Source organism: Schistocerca serialis, chromosome 1 (genome assembly GCF_023864345.2).
Source record: "Schistocerca serialis cubense isolate TAMUIC-IGC-003099 chromosome 1, iqSchSeri2.2, whole genome shotgun sequence".
Classification (NCBI taxonomy): domain Eukaryota; kingdom Metazoa; phylum Arthropoda; class Insecta; order Orthoptera; family Acrididae; genus Schistocerca; species Schistocerca serialis.
The window spans coordinates 433,909,118-433,933,354 of NC_064638.1; the positions used below are offsets into that span (position 1 = coordinate 433,909,118).

General features: G+C 41.5%; 2 protein-coding genes across 2 annotated transcripts in view; both read left to right on the top strand.

The window, feature by feature from the left end:
- The window catches only part of LOC126481687 (pickpocket protein 28-like), a 60,617-nt gene extending 58,862 nt beyond the window's left edge, over positions 1 to 1,755 (top strand). Inside the window, exon 3 of the mRNA XM_050105667.1 lies at positions 1,545 to 1,755. Coding sequence (XP_049961624.1) covers positions 1,545 to 1,755 — 211 coding nt within the window. The remainder of the gene's footprint in view (positions 1 to 1,544) is intronic.
- A 7,546-nt stretch (positions 1,756 to 9,301) lies between these two features.
- The window catches only part of LOC126481786 (sodium channel protein Nach-like), a 130,537-nt gene continuing 115,601 nt past the window's right edge, over positions 9,302 to 24,237 (top strand). The window contains exons 1-2 of the mRNA XM_050105777.1: positions 9,302 to 9,324; positions 11,630 to 11,831. Coding sequence (XP_049961734.1) covers positions 9,302 to 9,324; positions 11,630 to 11,831 — 225 coding nt within the window. The remainder of the gene's footprint in view (positions 9,325 to 11,629; positions 11,832 to 24,237) is intronic.

A 24,237-nucleotide genomic window follows, 5' to 3' on the forward strand; every position in this document is an offset into this window, starting at 1 on the left:
GGTTTCAAACAAGGCAGGAATTGCTGTTGTCATTGAATACGGATTGACCTCAACCAATTTTACAAGCTAAAAGTATGAAGGCTAGTGTAAGCAAAGGTATGAAGGCTAGTGTAAGCAAAGGACATTTTGAGTAGTTTACCTCTCAGAAAGCCATTGCTCAAAGCGACGCGCAAAGCTGCACGTATGCAGTGGGCCAAACAACACGGAAAATGGTCAGTAACTGACTGTGGCGTGTAATACTGTCCGATGAGTCGTGGTTTTTAGCTCTTCTGAAATAAAGCAAGGCGTTCAGTGCACCGACGTTCCAATCAGGCGTTTAACGAAAAGTTTGTGTAGTGTGTAGTTCAGGCGGGAGACGATTCTGAAATTTTTTTGGGAGCGTTTTTCGTATACTGCCTTGGCCCACCCATTCACGTTAGCTTGAACATGAACCAGGGCACTTATCTCAACTTTATCGGCGGCAATGTCTTGCCCTTTCTTCTACATTTTTATAATGTCACTGCTGTGGTCGCTCAAGTGTTCCAAGGCATGTTCACAATTCTACATGCGTACGTCCCTGATTTGACGCACATCGAAGCTCCCAATTGCAGCTCGACTGGGTCACTAAATCAGCCGATCTGAATTTCGTAAAAAATGTATAAGACTATTTGGGACAAAATGGCTCTGAGCACTATGGGACTTAACTGCTGAGGTCATCAGTCCCCTAGAACTTAGAACTACTTAAACCTAACGACATCACACACATCCATGCCCGAGGCAGGATTCGAACCTGTGACCACAGCGGTCGCGCGGTTCCAGACTATAGCGCCTAGAACCGCTCGGCCACTCCGGCCAGCCTATTTGGGACAGAAGGTGAAAGTTATCAGTCAGCATCCCCTAGTTTAGTAGCTCTGCAGGATCTAATCATCAATGAGTGTCTTCAGTTGGATTATGGTATACGTAGAGAAACTTTAAACCCACGTCCTCAGAGAACCGGGGCCACTATCAAGACCAGTTATGGTGTTACACGGTATTAGCGATATGTCTCCTGGAGGTAACTCAATTTTTCGCATGGTGTGCTTAAGATTAAGTCCAGGGGCTGTTTGGAGTTGTTAGTTGAAGCTTCCGCCATAGTTACTGTTGCTGACATCTAATGTCGCTTTCCACCAGGAATAAAATCAGTGTCGCAACTTCTTGGACAGACGGTGTACGTGTGTATATAAATGGTTCAAATGGCTCTGAGCACTATGCGACTCAACTTCTGAGGACCTAAGGACATCACACACATCCATGCCCGAGGCAGGATTCGAACCTGCGACCGTAGCGGTCGTTCGGCTCCAGACTGTAGCGCCTAGAACCGCACGGCCACTGCGGCCGGCGTGTGTATGTTCTTGATCATCCTGCCTAACGGTTTAAAATTTTTGGTGCAATTAATACATAAGAACACTGAATTCATCCCTCACGAGGGATCAGAACTGTGTAAGTTCTCAACCTACAAGACTGCCAGTTGATACTTTAAACAGCATTGCTTTCACCGCCATTAAGTGCTGTCCTGCGCGTTGCAGGCTCCTATGGGCGGTCGTGCAAGTGGCGGCGGGCGTGTGGTGCGCGCGCTACATCCTGGCCGTGTACCGCGACTACCAAGACACGCCGACCGCCACTACCGTCGAGTCCACCACGCACCCTATCTGGAGCGTCCCCTTCCCCGCGCTCGCCGTCTGCAATATCAACAGGATTAGCCGGGCTGCCGTTATCGCAATGGCTGCCAATATGTGAGTACCGCAAATGCTCTCGCCTCCAACCCTCCCCCTTTTTTTATTCGTGAGTCTTCTGACTGGTTTGATGAGTTGTTGTTGTTGTGGTCTTCAGTCCTGAGACTGGTTTGATGTAGCTCTCCATGCTACTGTCTCCCGTGCAAGCTTCTTCATCTCCCAGTACCTACTGCAACCTACATCCTTCTGAATCTGCTTAGTGTATTCATCTCTTGGTCTCCCTCTACGATTTTTAACCTCCACGCTGTCCTTCAATATTAAATTGGTGATCCCTCGATGTCTCAGAACGTGTCCTACCAACCGATCCCTTCTTCTAGTCAAGTTGTGCCACAAGCTCCTCTTCTCCCCAATTCTATTCAATACCTCCTCATTAGTTATGTGATCAACCCATCCAATCTTCAGCATTCTTCTGTAGCACCACATTTCGAAAGGTTCTATTCTCTTCTTGTCTGAGCTATTTATCGTCCACGTTTCACTTCCATACATGGCTACACTTCATACAAATACTTTGATAAACGACTTCCTGACTGTTAAATCTATACTCGATGTTAACAAATTTCTCTTCTTAAGAAACGCTTTCCTTGCCATTGCCAGTCTACATTTTATATCCTCTCTACTTCGACCATCATCATCAGTTATTTTGCTCCCCAAATAGCAAAACTCCTTTACTACTTTAAGTGTCTCATTTCCTAATCTAATTCCCTCAGCATCACCCGACTTAACTCGATTACATTCCATTATCCTCGTTTTGCTTTTGTTGAAGTTCATCTTATACCCTCCTTTCAAGACACTGTCCATTCCGTTCAACTGCTCTTCCAAGTCCTTTGCTGTCTCTGACAGAATTACAATGTCATAGGCGAACCTCAAAGTTTTTATTTCTTCTCCATGGATTTTAATACGTACTTCGAACTTTTCTTTTGTTTCCTTTATTGCTTGCTCAATATACAGATTGAATAACATCGGGGAGAGGGTACAACCCTGTCTCACTCCCTTCCCAACCACTGCTTCCCTTTGATGTCCCTCGACTCTTATAACTGCCATCTGGTTTCTGTACAAATTGTAAATAGCCTTTCGCTCTCTGTATTTTACCCCTGCCACCTTCAGAATTTGAAAGAGAGTATTCCAATCAACATTGTCAAAAGCTTTCTCTAAGTCTACAAATGCTAGAAATGTAGGTTTGCCTTTCCTTAATCTTTCTTCTAAGATAAGTCGTAGGGTCAGTATTGCCTCACGTGTTCCAACATTTCTACGGAATCCAAACTGATCTTACCCGAGGTCGGCTTCTATCAGTTTTTCCATTCGTCTGTAAAGAATTCGCGTTAGTATTTTGCAGCTGTGACTTATTAAACTGATAGTTCGGTAATTTTCACATATGACAACACCTGCTTTCTTTGGGATTGGAATTATTATATTCTTCTTGAAGTCTGAAGGTATCTCGCCTGTCCCATCATCTTGCTCACCAGATACTAGAGTTTTGTCAGGACTGGCTCTCCCAAGGCTGTCAGTAGTTCTAATGGAATGTTGTCTACTCCCGGGGACTTGTTTCGACTTAGGTCTTTCAGTGCTCTGTCAAACTCTTCACGCAGTATCATATCTCCCATTTCATCTTCATCTACATCCTCTTCCATTTCCATAATATTGTCCTCAAGTTCATCGCCCTTGTACAGACCCTCTGTATACTCCCTCCATCTTTCTGCTTTCCCTTCTTTGTTTAGAACTGGGTTTCCATCTGAGCTCTTGATATTCATACAAGTGGTTCTCATTTCTCCAAAGGTCTCTTTAATTTTCTTGTAGGCAGTATCTATCTTACGCCTAGTGAGATAGCCTCTACATCCTTACATTTGTCCTCTAGCCATCCCTGCTTAACCATTTTGCACTTCCTGTCGATCTCAGTTTTGAGACGTTTGTATTCTTTTTTACCTGCTTCATTTACTGCATTTTTAAATTTTCTCCTTTCATCAATTAAATTCAATATTTCTTCTGTTACCCAAGGGTTTCTACTAGCCCTCATCTTTTTACCAATTTGATCCTCTGCTGCCTTCACTATTTCATCCCTCAAAGCTACCGATTCTTCTTCTACTGTATTTCTTCCCCCCATTCCCGTCAATTGTTCCCTTATGCTCTCCGTGAAACTCTGTACAATCTCTGGTTCTTTCAGCTTATCCAGGTCCCATCTCCTTAAATTCCCATCCTTTTGCAGTTTCTTCAGTTTTACAGCTCATAACCAATAGATTGTGGTCAGAGTCCACATCTGCCCCTGGAAATGTCTTACAATTTAAAACCTGGTTCCTAAATCTCTGTCTTACCATTATATAATCTATCTGATACCTTTAGTTAGTTTGATGAGATCTGCCACGAATTCTGCCCCTGTGCAAACTTTTTATCTCAGAGTAGCACTGGCAACCTACGTCCTCAGTTATTTGCTGGATATGTCCCAATCTCTGTCCTCTACAGTTTTTACTCTCTACAGCTCCCTCTAGTACCATGGATGTTATTTCCCTAACAGTGTCCTATCATTGTGCCCCTTCTTCTTGTCAGAGTCTTACATTTATTCCTTTCCTCGACGATTCTGTGGCGAACCTGCTTACTCCTTACCTTATCAGTCCATCTAACTTTTAACATTCGTCTGTAACATCACATCTCAAATGTTTTGATTCTCTTCTGTTCCATTTTTCCCACAGTCCATGTTTCACCACCATGCAATGCTGTGTTTCAGGCGTACATTCTCAGAATTATCTTCCTCATATTTTGCCTATGTTTGATAGTAATAGGCTTCTCTTGGCCAGGAGTGCCGTTTTTGCCAGTGCTAGTTTGCTTTTTATGTTCTCCTTGCTCCATTCATCATGGATTATTTTGCTGCTTATGTGGCAGGATTCCTTAACTTCGTCTGCTTCGTAATCCGCAGTTCTGATATTAAGATTCTCGCTGTTATCATCTCTGTTATCTCTCATTACTTTCGTCTTTCTCCGATTTGCCCTCAATACCTATTCTGTACTCACTAGTCTGTTCATTCCATTCAACAGATCCTGTAATCCTTCTTCATTTTCACCGAGGATAGCACTGGCATCAGCGAATCTTAACATTGATATTTTTTCACTTTGAGTTTTTAGCCCACTCTTGAACCTTTCTTTTACTTCCGTCATTGCTTCTTCGACGTATAGATTGATCAACAGGGGAAAGACTACATTCTTGTCTTATATCCTTTTTAGTTTGTACACTTCGTTCTCGGTGTTCCACTCTTATTGTTCCCTCTTGCTTCATATACATATTGCATGTTACCTGCCTTTCCATATAGCTTTACTCTATTTTTCTCAGAAATTCACGTACGTCTACATCTACATATATACTCCGCTAGCCACCAAGCGGTGTGTGGCGGAGGGTACTATTCGCGTCAAAGTCATGTTCGCCCCCCCCCGTTCCACTCGCGGATCGCGCGAGAGAAAAACGACTGTCTGATCGCCTCAGTACTAGCTCTAATTTCCCTTACCTCTGAACGGTGGTGACTGCGCAATTTGAAAAAAAAAAAAAAAAAGTGGCTCTGAGCACTATGGGACTTAACTTCTGAGGTCATCAGTCGCCTAGAACTTAGAACTACTTAAACCTAACTAACCTAAGGACATCATACACACCCATGCCCGAGGCAGGATTCGAACCTGCGATCGTAGCGGGATCGCGGTTCCAGACTGACGCGCCTAGAACCGCACTGCCACACCGGCCGGCGCAATTTGAAAGCCGACTGTAATAATATAAGCTCTACCTCCACGGCGAAGATCGGATTTCCGAATTTAGTGAGCAGCCCCTTCTGTTTAGCGCGTCGTATATGTGCAAATGTGTCCCACTTTAAACTTTCTATGAGATTTGTAACGCTCTCGCGATGGATAAATGTACGTCACGAATCTTGCCGCTCTTCTTTGGAACTTCTCAATCTCTTGAATCAGACTCAACTGGTAAGGGTCCCTTACAGACGAACAATACTCTAAGACTGGACGAACTGAAGTATTGTAAGCGATTTCCTTTATTGAAGGACTGCATCGCTTCAGGATTCTACCAATAAACTGCAATCTAGAGTTCGGATATCTTGCAACATTTTTCACTGACTAACACTTTTTCCACATTGACAAATCGTATCAACGTGTCTTTACTTTTCTTCAGTCTTGCTTCCATTATCAACCACAACGTCACAACTACCTCTTTGATGACTTTACCGTTTCTAAAATCAAGCTGATCGTCATCTAACACATCGTAAATTTTCTTTCTCAATATTATCCTTGAAAGCAACTTGGGTGCGTCAGCTGTTAAGTTGAATATGTTATAGTTCTCGCTCTTGTCGGCTATTACAATCTTGGGAATTGTGTGGATAATATTTTTCCGAAAGTCTAATGTTGTATCGCTTGTCTCATACTTTCGACGCACCAACGTGAATAGTCGTTTTGTTGTCACTTCTACCAATGTTTTCAAATTCCGTTGGAATGTTATCTATCACTTCCGCCTTATTTGACTTTAAGTCTTTCAAAGCTCTTCTAAACTCTGATTCTAGTACTGGATATATGTTCCCTAGCAACTCCTCTTTGTTCTTCTGTCACGTCATCAGATAAGTCGTCCCCCTCATAGTCGCACTCATTGTACTCTTTCCACCCATCGCTCTCTTCTCTGCATTTGACAGTGGAATTCCTACTGCACTCTTAATGTTACCACAGTCGCTCTTAATTTTCACAAATCTTGTTTTGACTGTTCTATATCCTGAATCAGTCCTCCTGACAATCTTTTCTTTTTCGATTTCTTCACATTTTTCATGTAGCCATTTCGCCTTAGCTTCTTCCCTGCACTTCTAAGTGACTTGTATTTCTGTATTCTTGAATTTCCCTGAACATTTTGTAGTTCCTTCTTTCGTCGATCAACTGAAGTATTTCTTCTGTTACACATGGTTTCTTCGCCGTTTCCTTTCTTGTACGTTTTTCTCTTCAGCTTCTGTGATTGCCCTTTTTAGTGATGTCCATTCCTCTTCAACTGAACTGTCTACTGAGCTATCCATTATCGCAGTATCTATAGCCTCAGAGAACTTCAAACGTATCTCTACATTGCTTAGTAGTGCCGTATCCCACTTCTTTGCACATTGTTTTTTCCTGACTTCAGCCTACTCTTCTGATCATGATGTAATCTATCTCAAATCTTCCTGTATCTCCCGGCTTTTTCCCAGTATACCTCCTACTCTTGTGGTTTTTAAACAGAGTAATCGCTATTACCATCTTAAATTTACTGCAGAAATCAATTACTCTTTCTCATTCCTACTATCTCCTGTAACAGTTTCTTCTACGCCTTCCCCTACAACCGCAGTCCAGTCCCCATGACTATTAGATTTTCATCTCCCTTTATGTACTGAATCATCCGTTCAATGACCTCATTTACTTTCTCTACGAACCTGGTTGGCTTTTCGCGTGCTACGAACGAGAGAGTGTGCAGAAAGCGGTTGAGGGATGGTGAAACTACGAGTATGTGACACGGTGTTCGAGGTCTACGCCTCATCAGCGAACGTGGAGGTCGGAGACTAGCCCGCTCTGTTGAGACGGATACGTGTCGATCTGTGCAGATATGACGGCAGAGCACAGTGCTGGTGCAGGCTCAAGCGTTTCGGAGCACGCCGTTCAGTGCGCACTGCTGAACATGGGCTCCACACCAACCGACCCCTACGTTTTCTCATGTTGGCACGACGACATCGTCAATTGTGTTTGCAGTGGGCGTGGGATCATCGAGTTTGGACCGTGCATGAAAGGAAACTTGTCTGTTGGGCGGATGAATTAAATTTCTTATTACACCAGGGCAATAGTCGTGATCAGATACGCTGACATCCAGACCAACGGCTGTTCGAAAAAATGCACCGCGCTACGGACGCAGACTAGAAGAAGCAGTGTTTTACTATGGAGGACATTAACATCTGAGCTTCCATAGCACTGGTGGTAGTAATCGAAGATACCATGACAGGTGTGGACTATATTAGCATTATTGCGGCGCACCTGCTTCCCTTCAATGGTGATGACAGCATACGGAGGGGTAATTGTCGATGTCATCGTGTCACGCTTCCTTAAAGAGAGTTACAGTGAACTCGCATTGTGTATTGTGCACCATATTCGCCTGACCTGAACCCTGTGAAACACATCTGCGATGCTATTGGACGCCAGCTCCTCGCATGCAGGCAACCGGCCCGTAATTTATTACAATCGCATGAGCCGTGCATGGACATCTTGTGGTACATGCCTCCAGAATCCTACCAAGGACCTGTCGAATCTATCCCACGGAGAATCACTGCATTGCGTTCCAAAGACTGCTTCATAGCCAACCGACGTCTCAAAACACGCTAAATTGTTGTTGTTGGCAGTTGTAACTCCCGCCTGGGACGAGAAGTCGATTTTGTAGGACTAAGATGGAAAGCGGTTTGAATTCGTGCAACAGTTTCGTCGGAAACATGAGGGTGGTCACGAATCCTGTGTCTGCAAACTGTCGATAGTATCTATGAACGTTCCACCCATCCGGAGGATCAGTTTGGTACCTCGGCCTGAAACATCTTTCCACTGAAATTCTGTCTACACAAAATGATTTCTGCTGCGGAGTAGCCATTTTGCAACGAACCGTGGAGGAGTGATCGATAATTTTGAGAACCTAATAATTTGTGATACGTATATTCTTTTAGAGACACTCTGTATAAGTCTTCCCACTATATTCTAGACATGCTCGGTGGGTAACACCATATGTCGCCATAAAATTCCAGGCGACATTTACTTTTTGAGATCCAAGGGTAGGTGATGATCCTATATCCTCCTTTGTCGGTATGTTTCTCACTCTTTGTGACATTCGACTGCCAACTTATTGTTATGCTTCATCGCAGAATGTATGTTACGTTAATATAGGTACTACTGGTTTAGACGAGGGCTGCATTCCAGGGTAATCGCTGCCTACTGACAATCCTTATGATAGTGTGTCAATTGATGTTGCTTGGTGCGAGCTCTTACCATCGCAGTTAGTTTGCGGTCAAGACATCTGGGTTGAGGCGATGAGTGTCCTCGAATGTATCTAAGTGTGTTGGTAAGTGTCTGAGATGAGTGCAGGCCGTGATCTGCTGACAATAACTATTCTTAATCGAGGCCGTCGTTATCTGCTTCCTCAAACTACCAGCAAATGAAATAAATATATCGTTAACATCTTGGAGCGGAGAGAGGCAGTGCCATCATAACATAGAACACAAGTCTATAACGTAACCTGTCTAGGTAAAAATCCTCGGCTGGAACTAAACATACAAGTGGTTAAGAATGTTGAGCCGTCGAGGCATAGTGTCCATTCGGCAAGTGCGAACAGGACGACAGAAGACTGTAACATGACGAGTCTTGGGAGAATACTGAGGCTGAAGTGGAACATAACAAATAATTAAGTGGCTTCTGAGTCCGAGCAAATATGAACAGAAAGCCAGAAGTTTGGAACTGATTTACACTGAGCAGGTACGGAGAGCGCCTATGGAGACTGAGAGGATTAGGACGAGCGAGCGACCGGGTTATGCCGGAATGGCATCTATAGGTGGCCGCAGGTGAGCCGGTTTGGACTGCAGGTGGCTGGACCCTAAGTAGCACGTACTGCTGACTGACGACAGACACAACACACACTTTAAAACACGAAATGAGACCAGGAGGACCCGCACAGTACACAAGAGCACAAAGTCAATCAACAGAAAGCAATACATCGTATAAAAGAAGTACCAACTGATCATAAATATATTTAAATCAAACCTTTCACTCTACCACAAATTTTTACACTTAAAGAGTGACAAATAATTTTATGAAATACAGTAAACCATACATTGGGTAATGGCATTGCACAGTAGTTATAATCGCCACAAACAACAAATATTAAATTGTTGTTACATATTCTATAACATTAACTCCATATATCTATGGGTGTCGAAACGGACCGTTCTCCACACATGCTCTGTTAAAAGGGAGCAATATCTAGTTATTAGTCAGTCGATTTATTAATCCATGGTCAATGCCGATTATAATACACATGAGTAGAAGCGCAAATATGACGATGTTAATGAGATGAGTACTTGAAAATATAAGAAATGGTGTCAGAAGACACATCATGACATAACCTGTCGATCAGAATATGTATGTTTTGTATAGAATCATTAGTGTAATAATGGTGGTCCATTTGCATATATGTCAGAGTTTTTTACGATGTCAATAACTTGAAGGGAGCTGCTCCAGCTCTCACTGGCTGAAGTGTCCTAACTTTGGTGGACGTTGGTGGTCGAAGAAGTGCTCTTGAAAGCAAGAGGGACAGAAGAGAGAGAAGAACAGTTCACGTCGCTGGTCTAGAAGGAGGGACTCTTAATTTTTGCCATCAGATAGTGCGACAGAGTGGTGTGAGTTTAATTATGTACAGACACATTGGATCGCTTATCGGATATTGGTTACAGACATCTAAGAAACTTATGTACTGGCTGCAAGTTGTGGCTTGATCTTAGTAGGGATTCTGTCATCTTTCGTGACACATTAGATAATTCAAGGGCTGTTGATGTACTTCAGTAATTAACTTTGTTTACGTGTAAAACTGATGTAGGGCTAAAAGTGAGTAGTAGTCTGGACCTTGCTGAATAAACGGTCTGTTCTTAAAAGTTAAATCTGCTGCATTGCCTAGGTTTGTTACAAATGTTTTCCTGTTTGTTTATATTCATTCTCGTTGGGAACTTGGCAGCTGCATTTGCGTGTGCCTACCTAGAGCAAAACTTCTCTGCACTTAGCTATTCTACCACAGGATCACCATTTGATACATTATTTTGCTAATACAGCTACAGGGCGTAAAACGGATGGTGTACGGCTCGTCCATAGAACTTTTACGATCAAAATGTATTCAGAGCTGTACATTTATCCTGTAAACAGGTCGAATTTGGGGCTGCTGTCGACAAAGCCTATGTAAGATAACAAGTGTCTGGAGCAGTAGTTAGATCGGTTACTACTGCTACAATGGCAGGTTATCAAGATTTAAGTGAGTTTGAACGTGGTGTTGTAGTGGTCGCACGATCTATGGGACACAGCATCTCAGAGGTAGCGATGAAGTCGGGATTTTCCCGTACGACCATTTCAAAAGTGTACCGTGAATATCAGGATGGTGTCTCCTACCCGGAGACATTGCTACGGTCCGTACTGTCGTCCTCGTACACGCCACGCATGTCACAGTGAGTTTCACTCGATTTATGCCCTTTGGACGTCGAATAACGAACTACGCTTCGCTGCTCTTCACAAGTTGGCATCAGGAACAAGCCCGTCATGTTTGTTTCGTAGTTCAGGCTTCTCTCGGTAGAGCTGCACATGAAAAATATTCTCTGTAGCACACACTTCAAACTGTATCGTTGAGAAATTTCAGCATTCCATCTGCGATACCAGAGGAGAAAAAAATTGTGCATTGTTTTCCACTCCTGCCTCGTAATTTAAGAGCGAATAGTGCGAGAGGACTCACTGCACTTCCCTTATGTCCAGTCAAATGATAAAACAGAAAATAATGTATTTACCGAATAAGCCACCATTATTTTAACAAATGGTAAGATACACGATACATTCTGCTCACTATGGAGCTTACTGGGTGGATACATGTGTCAGCTTGCCACAGAGTCTCCGAGCTACCTGCTCGTGCTTCTTTTCGTGGCAGTGTTTACATTGCCGACACATGCGTCTGCCGCTGCGGTATTTGTGAATTACACGCCTGTCCTGAACAAAGGGGTGCACAAATACAGTCTCAGGGAGTAGGTTATACTGTGTGGGCTGACATGAACAGTTACAACATAGCAGCTGCTGGAGTTAGAGGCTCAGGGTGTAGTTTTGGTGGTGTGTTGGCAGGAGCGCCGCCACCGGGCTGGAGGCTGGGCGGCTGCAGCGTCTGCTGCCGCTGCTGGGCCGCCTGCATGAGACGCAGCCCGGGGACCCGCGCCACCCGGACCCCCGCCTGCGGGAGCTGCACGGCGCGCTCGAGCTGGCCGCCCAGCGAGACACGCCCGCTGCTGGCGAAGCGCCCTACCACGTCACACGCCTCATGCGTCAGGTACGTTCGTAAAACAGCGCTCCCCTACAACAGCGACTTTCTGGCCAAAATCGACGACAGAGTGTGTTGAGTTGACCCGTCGGCTCCCTAGATCCGAATGGGTAGAATTCGGCCGGCTTCACCCGGCAGTGATTTGTTTTTTGATGATAGCCACCGTTACGTAACTGACAGTAGTCTGACATTGCTTTGTTACTGTCATCTACTTCACTGTTCTGAGTGTACTCTATCACACCGTAATTGTGGTACATAGAATCTCTATTAAACATGTCAATAATGTGTTTTTGCATAAATTCGTAGCGCATTACCATAAGTTTATTAAAAACAAAAGAAACACATAATAGAGATTTTAGTACTCAAAAATATATTACCCTTCTCTATTTACAACGGGGCAACGGCCTTGCCGCAGTCGATAGACCGGTTCCCGAGAGATCACCGAAGTTAAGCGCGGTCGGGCGTGGTCGGCTCTTGGATGGGTGACCGTCCGGGCCGCCATGCGCTGTTGCCAGTTTTCGGGGTGCACTCAGCCTCGTGATGCCAGTTGAGGAGCTACTCGACCGAATAGTAGCGGCTTCGGTCAAGAATACCATTATAACGACCGGGAGAGCGGTGTGCTGACCCCACGCCCCTCCTATCGGCATCCTCCACTGAGGATGACACGGCGGTCAGATAGTCCCGGTAGGCCACTCGTGGCCTGAAGACGGAGTGCTTCTATTTACAACAATCTGTCAACGCTGTGGTAACTTTTCGATTTTGGGACTGTAGAAATCACGTAATTTTGAGACGAAGAACTCGTCATCTCCGGAGGGCATTTTCATCCGGAAAGGAAGTTCCTTGAAGGTTGTTCGATAGAGAGCGTAAAATGTGAGAATCTGTCGGCATAAGATCACGTGAATAAGGTGGGTGTGGAATGACTTCCGACTCAACCCCTGTATAGTGTGTAGCGTTACTTCACGCAGGCTAACTGCTCGTTGTCCTTAGATTGCGTCTGCACGACACCTCGGTTGTTGACAATAATGTCAGTAGTGATGCTTTACACCTCGGGGAAGCAATTCGCAGTACACCATACCAACGATGTTCCACCAGATGAAAAACATTATCTTATTAAGATACCCGCAGATCTTTGTATGGGGAGTTGCTGCTCCGTTTGGACTCAATTATTCCTCACTTCTCCTTATACACTACTGGCCATTAAAATTGCTACACCGCGAAGATGACGTGCTACAGACGCGAAATTTAACCGACATGATGAAGATGCTGTGATATGAAAATGATTAGCTTTTCAGAGCATTCACACAAGGTTGGCGCCGGTGACGACACCTACAACGTGCTGACATGAGGAAAGTTTCCAACCGATTTCTCATACACAAACAGCAGTTGACCGGCGTTGCCTGGTGAAACGTTTTTGTGATGCCTCGTGTAAGGAGAAGAACTGCGTACCACCACTTTTCCGACTTTGATAAAGATCGGATTGTAGCCTATCTCGATTGCTCGCGTTGGTCGAGATCCAGTGACTGTTAGCAGAATACGGAATCTGTGGGTTCAGAAGGGTAATACGGAACGCCGTGCTGGATCCCAACGGCCTCGTATCACTAGCAGCCGAAATGACAGACATCTTATCCGCATGGCTGCAACGGATCCCTGAGTCATCACATGGGGACGTTTGCAAGACAACAACCATCTCCACGAACAGTTCGACGACGTTTGCAGCAGCATGGACTTTCAGCTCGGAGACCATGGCTGCGGTTACCCTTGACGCTACATCACAGACAGGAGCGCCTGCGATGGTGTACTCAACGACGAACCTGGGTGCACGAATGGCAAAACGTCATTTTTTCGGATGAATCCAGGTTCTGTTTACAGCATCATGATGGTCGCATCCGTGTTTGGCGACATTGCGGAGAACGCACATTGGGAGCGTGTATTCGTCATCGCCATACTGGCGTATCACCCGACGTGATAGTGTGGGGTGCCATTGGTCACACGTCTCGGTCACCTCTTGTTCGCATTGACGGCACTTTGAACAGTGGACGTTACATTTCAGATGCGTTACGACCCGTGGCTCTACCCTTCATTCAGTCCCTGCGAAACGCTACATTTCAACAGTACCATAAAGACACTAATTCTCGTCATCAGTAACGATACAGGATAGAAAAAGGTCCGTATTGTTCATGAGCCAATTTATGTCGAGCAGGAAGAGAAGCACATATGGCCAACCGCTGATTTTTGTGATTCTGGCTTAGACCATGCGGTACTAAGAAAGGTGGCTACACTGAGCCACAGCGCCAGAGATTGCGCCAAAGAGTATTATTCAGCCGCCTCCACTGGCAGTGCTTGGGGAGAACTCGTAGTAGGCAGTGCTTGTTGAGATGTGCTAGTGAAAAGTGCTGGTTGAGAACTCGTAGTAGTCTGTGCTTGCTGAGATGTGATACTGAAAAGTTCTTGTTGAGATGTGATAGTAACGAGTCGGTGTGGAGATATATTGTAATGATTAGAGTGACTTTCGTCAATATATGAAGGTAAAAGAAAAAAAATTTTCCTTTTCTTTTTATTATCTCAATGTCTTAAATAATGCAGCATTACAGGTTCAGTCAACAAAGCATCTGGCTTGTGTTCTTGTATTAGAGAGTAATTCTGGGTTTCTTGCGCAATTATAGTATTTCTAATTTTTTTTATCACGTCAGTATAAATGATATTTAAAATTTCTTGTCTTAGTGAGGAAGAACCGTGGCAGATGTGTACGTTGAATCACACTTCCACACACAGAACAGCTACACTTGTGCTTTGTTGGCTTCGTAGGTTTTATAGTTGCTGGGGACTTAATTAATTAATTGTGTTAACAGGAAATTTTCATTTCATTCATTGTTGTTGTTCTATGCAGTCAGATTGCGTAATAATACTAGTCAGGGCCAACCGTTTATGAAACAGCGTAATCGGACATACTGCTACCAAAAATAAAAATCATTTTCAAACTTAATAATAATTAAGCCCCCATGCACGAAAATATGCCTCTCCTCCACGGGCCAGAATTTGATGGTATTTTTGCCAGAACTGGTGGTGAAAATACCACCAAATTCGTCCACAAAAATACAGACAAAAATAAAAGATAATATTAATACCTAAATATCACATAATTAGTTAAAATTTTGGCTTTGCACTGATCTTTCAATAACCTAATATATAAAATACAGTAAGCAATACAAATTCCTTCATACATGTGACTTTACATAATAGTTTACACAATACACAAAACATCAGTTTATACAAATGTTCACATAAAATGCTTTCAATGATTAGTTCCAGCAGTAGCACCCAGCAATGGTCAACAGGTGCAGACACCAACAAGTGACATCATTCAGCAGAAGCAGTTCCATTAGTGGCACTCAGCAATGTTGAGCAAGTACAGACACCAACAGGTGACATCTTTTCAGTAGAAGCAGTCCATCAGTGGCACCCAGCATTGTTGGACAGGTGCAGACAGCAACAAGTGACATCATTTCAGTAGAAACAGTTCCAACAGTGGCACCCAGCAATGTTGAACAAGTGCAGACACCAACAAGTGACATTATGTCAGTAGAAACAGTTCCATCAGTGGCACCCAGCAATGTTGAGCAGGTGCAGACAGCAACAAGTGACATTATTTCAGTAGAAGCAGTTCCATCTGTGGCACCCAGCAATGTTGAACAGGTGCAGACACCAACAAGTGACATTATTTCAGTAGAAGCAGTCCATCAGTGGCACCCAGCAATGTTGAGCAGGTGCAGACAGCAACAAGTGACATTATTTCAGTAGAAGCAGTTCCATCTGCGCCACCTAGCAATGTTGAGCAGGTGCAGACAGCAACAAGTGACATCATTTCAATAGAAGCAGTCCATCAGTGGCACCCAGCAATGTTGAGCAGGTGCAGACAGCAACAATTCAGTAGAAACAGTCCATCAGTGGCACCCAGCAATGTTGAGCAGGTGCAGACAGCAACAAGTGACATTATGTCAGTAGAAGCAGTCCATCAGTGGCACCCAGCAATGTTGAACAGGTACACACAGCAGTCCATAATATTCACTATCACTGATCACACTGTTCATCAGAGTTTATAAGCAGAAATTAAACATGTCCTAGTGGCACCAATCATGTGGAAAAAGTACAAGTAACAGTCCATAATATTCACTATCCTAATCACACAGTTCATCAGCAGAAATTAATCATTTCTAAGTGGCACCCATTATGTTGAACAAGTGCAGGTAACAGTTCATAATATTCACCATCACTAATCAAACAGCTCAGGCATGAACAATAGTTTGAATGCTCATACAAATGCTTTTACACTAAACATATAAATTCTAATAAACACACAAATGATATCAGATAATTGTCATATTAACTATTACAAATACTCAAATATAAGTAAACCTATAATATTTATGGGTGTCAGTGCAAGCCACTACAAACAAATAAAATAATATTTAGGAGATAGGTGGGTAGGATTAGGAAAGGAAAACACACAAAACACACTCACTCATCTTTCATCCACGTTAAGTACTACTGTGTAATTGAATAGTGTTAACTGTGTAAATGCAATTCTGTCAAAATTTGATGTTCATCATGTGTATCAAGTAGTAGTGGCAGCAATGTATAACAGTCAATAATAGTTAAGTCAACGTCATAGTCATCATGTCAAGACCAATGTTTGCCAAGCCAGATCAAAATGTACGGCTGCTGAACAACTGTCAGTGAGCCAAGATATGCAATTACTTCCTCTCTCCAAAAAAAAAAAAAAAATAAATAAATAAATAAATAAATAAATAAATATGTACTGCTTATTGACTTAACAAAGTGTGTGTAGACAATCTTCCTTCTACTTGAGTGTTCTAGTCTGCTATCTTCATCCTCCTCGTTCCATATAGAGCAACAAAAAAAAAAAAAAAAAATATACACCTCACTTACTTTACCTCTTATCCACCAAAACTCCAATAATCATCAGCATCACATAATCTCAATACTTCAATAATACCTCTTACGTTGATACATATAAACCTTATCATTAATAGCATTTACCTTACCTCTTGTCCACCAAAACTCCAATAATCATCAACTTCATATAATCTCAATACCTCAATAATATCTCTTCAATACGTCGACACATATAAACCTTATCGCCAATATCATTTCACTTCCATAACAACTCTTTCCTCTAGTCAGTCTCCTCGAACAAGTACAGATAAAATCCTAATGCAAACCTCATCATCCCATACAATCCGAAGACACACTGTCAACACACAACCTCTGTGTAATCCATCTGACCCAAATCTTCTACTCATTATGAATTATAAACAAAAGAAATGCATACATGACCTCTAACAGACTTAGTTCGAATAACTCTCAGTAATTAAGTACGATTACAGAGTGTGAATGATCATAATATTTCACAGTGTGTACACCACTTCAAGAATTATGGCAAACAGAAGCAAACATGTAGAGTATTTCTTGTGTCAAGTGTCACTTCCTATTTCAATTGCTCACGAAAAATGCAGTGTAATAACTGTCAATGGTCTAAACCTAGTTTTGGTATGTCATGTCGTTAGCTTCCTTCCTATTAGCATAAATTTATACAGCTTCCATAAAATCTCAGCTCATGTGACTTCTATGAAGTTTCTTGTACTAATATCGTTCGTCGGATTCTAGCAGTTCATTTTCCTATCTTAAAAATATAAGGCACTGAGTGTAAGCAAAACATGCAATAGCGAGTAAATATACCAGTAGAGAACAGAATGTCAACAAGTGGATGCAGCACAATTCTTACAACGAGGCTCTGCCAAGCGAACAATCTATAATTAATACAATAATGTGACCTAAACTCTATGTTCATACACAGTATATCAGCATTTCTATATACCAAATTAAAGAGTAGTTATGACAACAAAACAGAAATGTGTAAATATGCAATCCATAAGCAAGGCAGCAAATATGTTATCTAACATAATAAACAGGTCATTAGCATCATATCAGCATAAGCAAATAAATGTTCATATGTCTTCTTAATAAGTAAACATGAAGGCGCAAGCAGATAAATCACAAAGTATAACTTACATACCTAACCACATCAGCACAATTAATCAGGTGACAATTATAATTTAAATAAATAAGCACAGCAGGCACAGAATAAAAAAAATATGACATCAGTGAAAAAGCAGTGCAGCCAAGCGATGCATAATATATACAAATAACAACTCTATTCAATCATCAATCATTGTCAAAATCGGTTAATGTACGCAAGCATGTCGCTTCACAAGTAAATTCATAGAACATGAAATTAGCACAAAGTATGAATCACGTAATTGCGAGCAGCAAATTACGTCTAAAGTACGTACCTAAGTGGAAATATGTTACCTGAAAAATAAACTCAATTAATAGTTACCTTTTTAGTTTATTAGTTTCTTCTTGGAAATTACATTCTTTCCGAAATTTTCTCGATAGCAAGTCCTCTTAACGTCGGAGACACACAGAATTTACCTGTAGTTCTTAAATATTTCATAGAACCGTATCCTGAAAAATACTGAATGTTAATAACATAATTCATCAAGTCACTATAGCTTTATACTGAATTTAATCAGAGAAATTAAACTGTGTATTTGTTTACGGCTGTCAGTGCATTCGCACTGAGCGCTCGATCAGCTGTAGGCGCGTGACGTAGGAAGTAATTGTTTGCGGTCAACGACTGCCTTGTGCGGCGCGCAGACTTGACTGTTGCGTTGAGTATATGCCGCCGCCAAAACACAGCGCGGTATCCTTGTATTCTCTGCATGTTTACGTAGCTGTTAGTTTCTCACAAGTATGTCATTCCACAAAAATTTTTCAAAAGTATATCATTCCACAAAAATTTTAACGTTAGGTATATGATGTATTCCCTTAGAGCGTCGTGATTTAAGAGTTTCTACTTCAACAGTGTTATCATGAATAATTTTGCGAATTCTATATGGACCGTTATAAAGCAGAAAAAATTTGCGACACAAGCCTTTTCCTTTGTGAGACAAACGATGAGACTTAATTAACACCTTCTGACCAAATGACAAGATTTTTAAACGAGCAGGATGTTTAGCTGATTTCTCTCTTCTAGCACCCGCAGATGCAATATTTTGCAGAGCCATGTTGACAACTTCAGAATGCCGCAGTTTCCGTGTAGGTGGAAAAGGAACGATTTCAGAAATGCGATTTGTCGGTGCTTTGTTTTTTAATATCAGAATAGGCGGTAAAGAAGTTGAGTCATTAGGAAGTTCATTCAGAATGTTTTGAAAAATATGAAGATACTGATCCCACGTTCTGTGATTCTGATGACAATAAAGACGACACAATTTATTGCTTTCCTTCATCCATCTCTCTGAAGCGTTAGATTGAGGGTGAAAAAGTGAAATGAAAATTGGTTTAATTTTACGACGCCGTAGAGTACGAAGCCAAATTTTAGAATGAACTTGTGATCCATTATCTGATATAACCTTATCAACATGACCAACTTCTTAAAGAAAACGGTTGATGAAAGCATTAGATACTGAACGAGCTGTTGCTTTGTGTAATGGTGTAAAAAACACATATTTTGATGTCAACTCCACTGCTACGAAAATGTACGCAAAACCATTAGTAGAACGAACCACTGGGCCGAACAAATCGACTGCAGCCATGTCCTTTAATTTCGCTGGAATGATAGGAAACAACCGTGCTCTGTCAGAAATTGTTGGCGGCTTAGCCTTTTGACATAATTTGCATTTGGCCAGAACAGATCGAATACGTTTTTCCATATTACTGAAGTAGCAATTTTCCCGTAATTTATGAAAGCATTTTCTGGGACCAAAGTGTGCATAACTGAAATGTGTGTACCAAATCAATTTATTAACCCACTCATCAGGAATACAAACTAACCAAACAGAGTTGTCGACCGATTTTCGTTTAAAAAGAATGTCATTGCGAACTAAATAATGCTGTCTAATCGCTACGCTTTCCTTTCTCCTCCACTTCTCCTTAATGTCCTTCCAGATTGGATCCTTATTTTGCTCCTTAGCGATGACCTGGAGCGAAGACGAAATAAAGTTCTCAACCGCAACACCTTGAATATACATCAAACAGTAATTGTTTTCCTTGCAGTCCTCTTCAGCACTTTGTTTCAAACCCATAGGTGCACGTGATAAAGCATCAGCAACAATATTTGAAGAACCCTGTATGTAAACAATACTAAAATCAAATTCCTGTAGGTACAACGCCCATCGTGACAATCTGCCGTAAGTTAATTTTGTTGACATAAGAAATTCCAGAGCTCGATGATCGGTGTAAACCTTAGTATGTCTGCCAAACAAAAATGTCCGAAATTTTGTAAAAGCCCAAACAACAGCCAAAGCTTCAAGTTCCGTAATCGAATAATTCTTTTCTGATTTAGAGAGAACACGACTTCCAAATGCAATAGTTTTCTGGACTACAACGCTGTCTTCTTCTATCTCTTGAAATAAGTGTGCCCCTAAGCCCTTGTATGATGAGTCCGTCGCCAAACAAAAATCTTTAGATAAATCCGGGTGTGAAAGAAGTGGAGCAGCAACTAAAGCATCACGAAGCTGTTCAAATTCTGACTGAGCTTCCTCATCCCAACACCAATTAGATTTCTTTCCAGATAGTTCACATAAACGAGGTGTGGCCAAATCGTCCGATTTAACAAAGCGTCTAAGAAAATTACAGACACCAAGGAAACTACGAACATCACGTTTTGTGGTAGGAACAGTATAATTACGAATAGCATCTAGTTTCTCTGGATCAGGAAGAATACCTTCTGTAGAAATAATGTGACCGAGAAATTTCACCTGAGAACGACCAAATTCAGATTTTTCCAAGTTCACTGTAATGCCAACTCGTGCAAAAATACGTAATAATGAATCCAAAATTTTGTTGTGCTCACTCCAAGAACGTTTAGCAATAAGAATATCGTCAACATAAGAAGTAATATTGTCACGAAGATAAACAGGTAAAATTTCGTTTAAGTTACGAATGAATGCTGCTGAAGATACAGTAAGTCCAAACGGTAATTTCCGAAACTGGTAACAGTTACCAAAGGCTAAAAAGGCTGTATATTTTCTACAATCAGGGTGGAGTTCTATTTACCAAAAACTTGCGCGCACATCAATCGTGGATAAAACTTTATTCCATGGAAATGTTGAAGAAGTTCATTTAAATTTTGTGGGCGGTCAGTTTCAGAAATGATGATATTATTTATCTGTCTGGAATCCAGAACCAAACGAGTTGACCCATCCTTTTTAAGAACAACGTGTAGTGGGCTAGTATAAGGACTGACTGCAGGCTCAATAATGCCCTGATCTAACATGTATTGAAGTTCATTCTTAACCTTGTCTCTGTAAGCCAAAGGAATAGCGTACGTTTTTCCTCGAAATGGCGTGTGTTCTTTTACTTTAAATAAGTATTGTAAGCCTTGTATAGTTCCTGTGTGATGACTAAATACTGTAGCATGTGAAGTCAAAATGTGGTGCAGCTCTTCTCTTGCAACGTCATCTGGCACTTCAGCTTTCTTAACCTTTTCATTAATTAATTCTTCGCTATTAATTATATCATCCATCGCGTCTCTGTATCTATTGTCATTGTCATGAATAAACACACCGTCGTCATAATGCTCAACGAAAACATCAGAAGTAAGAAACCTTAAACATTTTGTATCTGACTCAGATCTTGTTAAACACTCGAAAAATTTCAAACATTTCGGCATTCCGGCAACAGTCAAATTCACACTTCCTTCTTTAAAGTTCAAAATTGCCTTATGTGCGTTAAGCAACTCCATACCTAATATAATTTGTGTGCTGAGTAATGGAACAATAATAAAATTAGCAGAAAATTCGTATCCTTGACAAATGAAATTTAAATTGGTCTGTTGCTTGACTTCCACACTTTTTCCAGAAATCGCTCCTCGAATTGTAGTTTTAGAGATAGGTAACACAGGACAGGCAATAGTTCTTTCACATATACGAAAAACTGATTCACTAATGACATTCAATGGGCTCCCAGAATCTAAAACTGCAGTGAACTTATTCTTACCCACACATACTTCAATAACAGGATGTAAAAATGCGTCTACATTATTTTCCTTTTCGTCTAACAAAATGTCTCTCATGTCTTCCAGGCGTACGTAGTGTAAAGTCGTAGTGTCATTACTTTCTGAACCGTCTATATTGCTGCCAGAAGCCGAAGCTGCAAGTGATTGTCGATTGTTTGCGTCACGTCTTTGATTATTCGCGCCATTTCGCGGATCAATTTCTACTATTTGCACTTGTCTCTCTGAAGTTCTGTCACGTGGAGGATGCCAATTAGGTCCCTCCTGTCTGTTAGATGCAAATTCTTGGTTGTGTCTGTTATTAAAATTTCTGTTTTCCTGTCTGTCTGCATAACTACTTCTTGTGTAATTTCGACAGTCACTTCTGAAATTATTGTTGTATCTACTACCCTGGTTATTTCTGAAGTAAGAATTTCTATTACTGTATGAATAATTTATGTCTTGATGATACCGATTACTGTTTCCGTATGATTGATCATTCCGGCAGAAAATACCGTTATTATAATTGTCTGTGTAATTTCTGTTAGCACGTCTGTTATTGTCGTAAGGCTGGTATCTATTGTCGTGTCTGTTTCGTCTGTCATTCTCAAAATTACCGCTATAACATCCGTTCCGATCACTATCCCTTTTCTCTGAAAATATATTGTAATTACTGTTACTGAAAAAATTACAAGAAGTCCCGTCGTCGTTGTCATACTCAAGTTCTTGTAGCAAAGTCTTAAAAGTCTCAATGTCGTCTTTACATCTTCCTGCTAAAGCAATTTGTCTTATGGATTGTGGCAGCTTAGTTAAACAAATGCGAATTAATTCAGTCGGGCTATAAGGGTTGGACAGGAACTGATTCTTTCGAATCATGTCTTCAAAATATTCTGCTGGCGTGCGGAACTCAGAGTGTTTGAAATTACGCTGCATAATCAGACTATGTTTGACTCTGTCTTGCGTGTTTTCGGACCAATATGCCGATAGAAATCATGATAAAAATCATTCAGATTATTACAATCTCTAATGAGTGCGCGCATCCGCGTCGCCGGTTCGTTTTCTAAATATCCACACATAAATTCCAGTTTGTGACTTAGTGGCCAATTTGGTGGAAGTGCGTACATAAATTGATCTAACCATGCACATGGATGTATGTCATTCTTAGAATTGCGGAAGATCTTAAATTTCCGAACAGTCAAAAAGTGTTTATAGTCAAAGTTTTCGCCTCGTGGCGACAAAGACCTACCGCGTCTGTCCCAGTCCCAATGACGATTGTTGTTAAATTCACGCGCCTGGCACTCTCTTGTTGCATCCCGTAAATGAAACAAATTATTTTCTTCAAACCTCTCTGGTATCTGTGATTCTAAATTTCTTTTCCCGTCTTTTCCTACGATTTCGCCTTCAATCTGTTTGACTTGCTTTTTTAATGCCTCAAATTCCCTTTTCACGCGTTCATTAAATTTTCCCTGATTTTCAACATGCTTATTTATGTTCTGATACTCTTCGGTTTCTGCAAATGGCAATGGTGCTGTATCATCCGAATCTCTGTCCCCATGTAAACTAAGATTTGTCAATTTATCTGAAATCTCCTCAACTCTTTCCGATAAGTCACCTATTTGTTCTTTCTGTTTATTTACGTCTTCCGTAAGTGTCGTAACTCGGGTTTCAGTATTGACACATTTGGTAGTTAACTGTTCATATTGTTGTGTTAGATTATTTAATCTGTCATTTGGTACGGATTCCTCGATTCTCCCAAATATTTCTTCCTTATCCTTTGCACGTTGTAAATTAAACTCTGAAAATTTCTGTACTATCACGCGATCTCTTTCTTCCTGTTCTCTATCCTGTTCCCTTTGTCTAATCTCTACTGCAATTAATCTGTTATTGTGAGAATTCAAAATCGGTTGTACTTCTTCTCTGATTTCTTTCTTTAATTCATCTTTCATGTTTTTGAAACATGTCCCTATTCGTGAGTCTAACCGTGTTTCCATTGTTTCCATCTCTGTTTCTAAACGTGTTGCCACTGTTTTTAATTCAGATCCCAAAGTTCCCATATCTGTTTTAATTGTTCCAATCTCTGTTTTAAACTCAGATCCTAACCGAGTTTCCATTGTTCCCATCCGTGTTTCCATTGTTCCCATTTGTGAGTCTAACCGAGATCCCAAATTTAATATTGCACCCATCAACTGCTCCATATTAAATGGTTCAAAATTCTTTTCGCCCCTAACATTTCCCGCAAAACTAACTTCCTTCTGCATAGCCATAAAGCTATCTGTGTTCGATACTATTCCAGAATCATCTGTCGTTAATCTCGGATTCTGTGAATTTTCTGATTGAGAA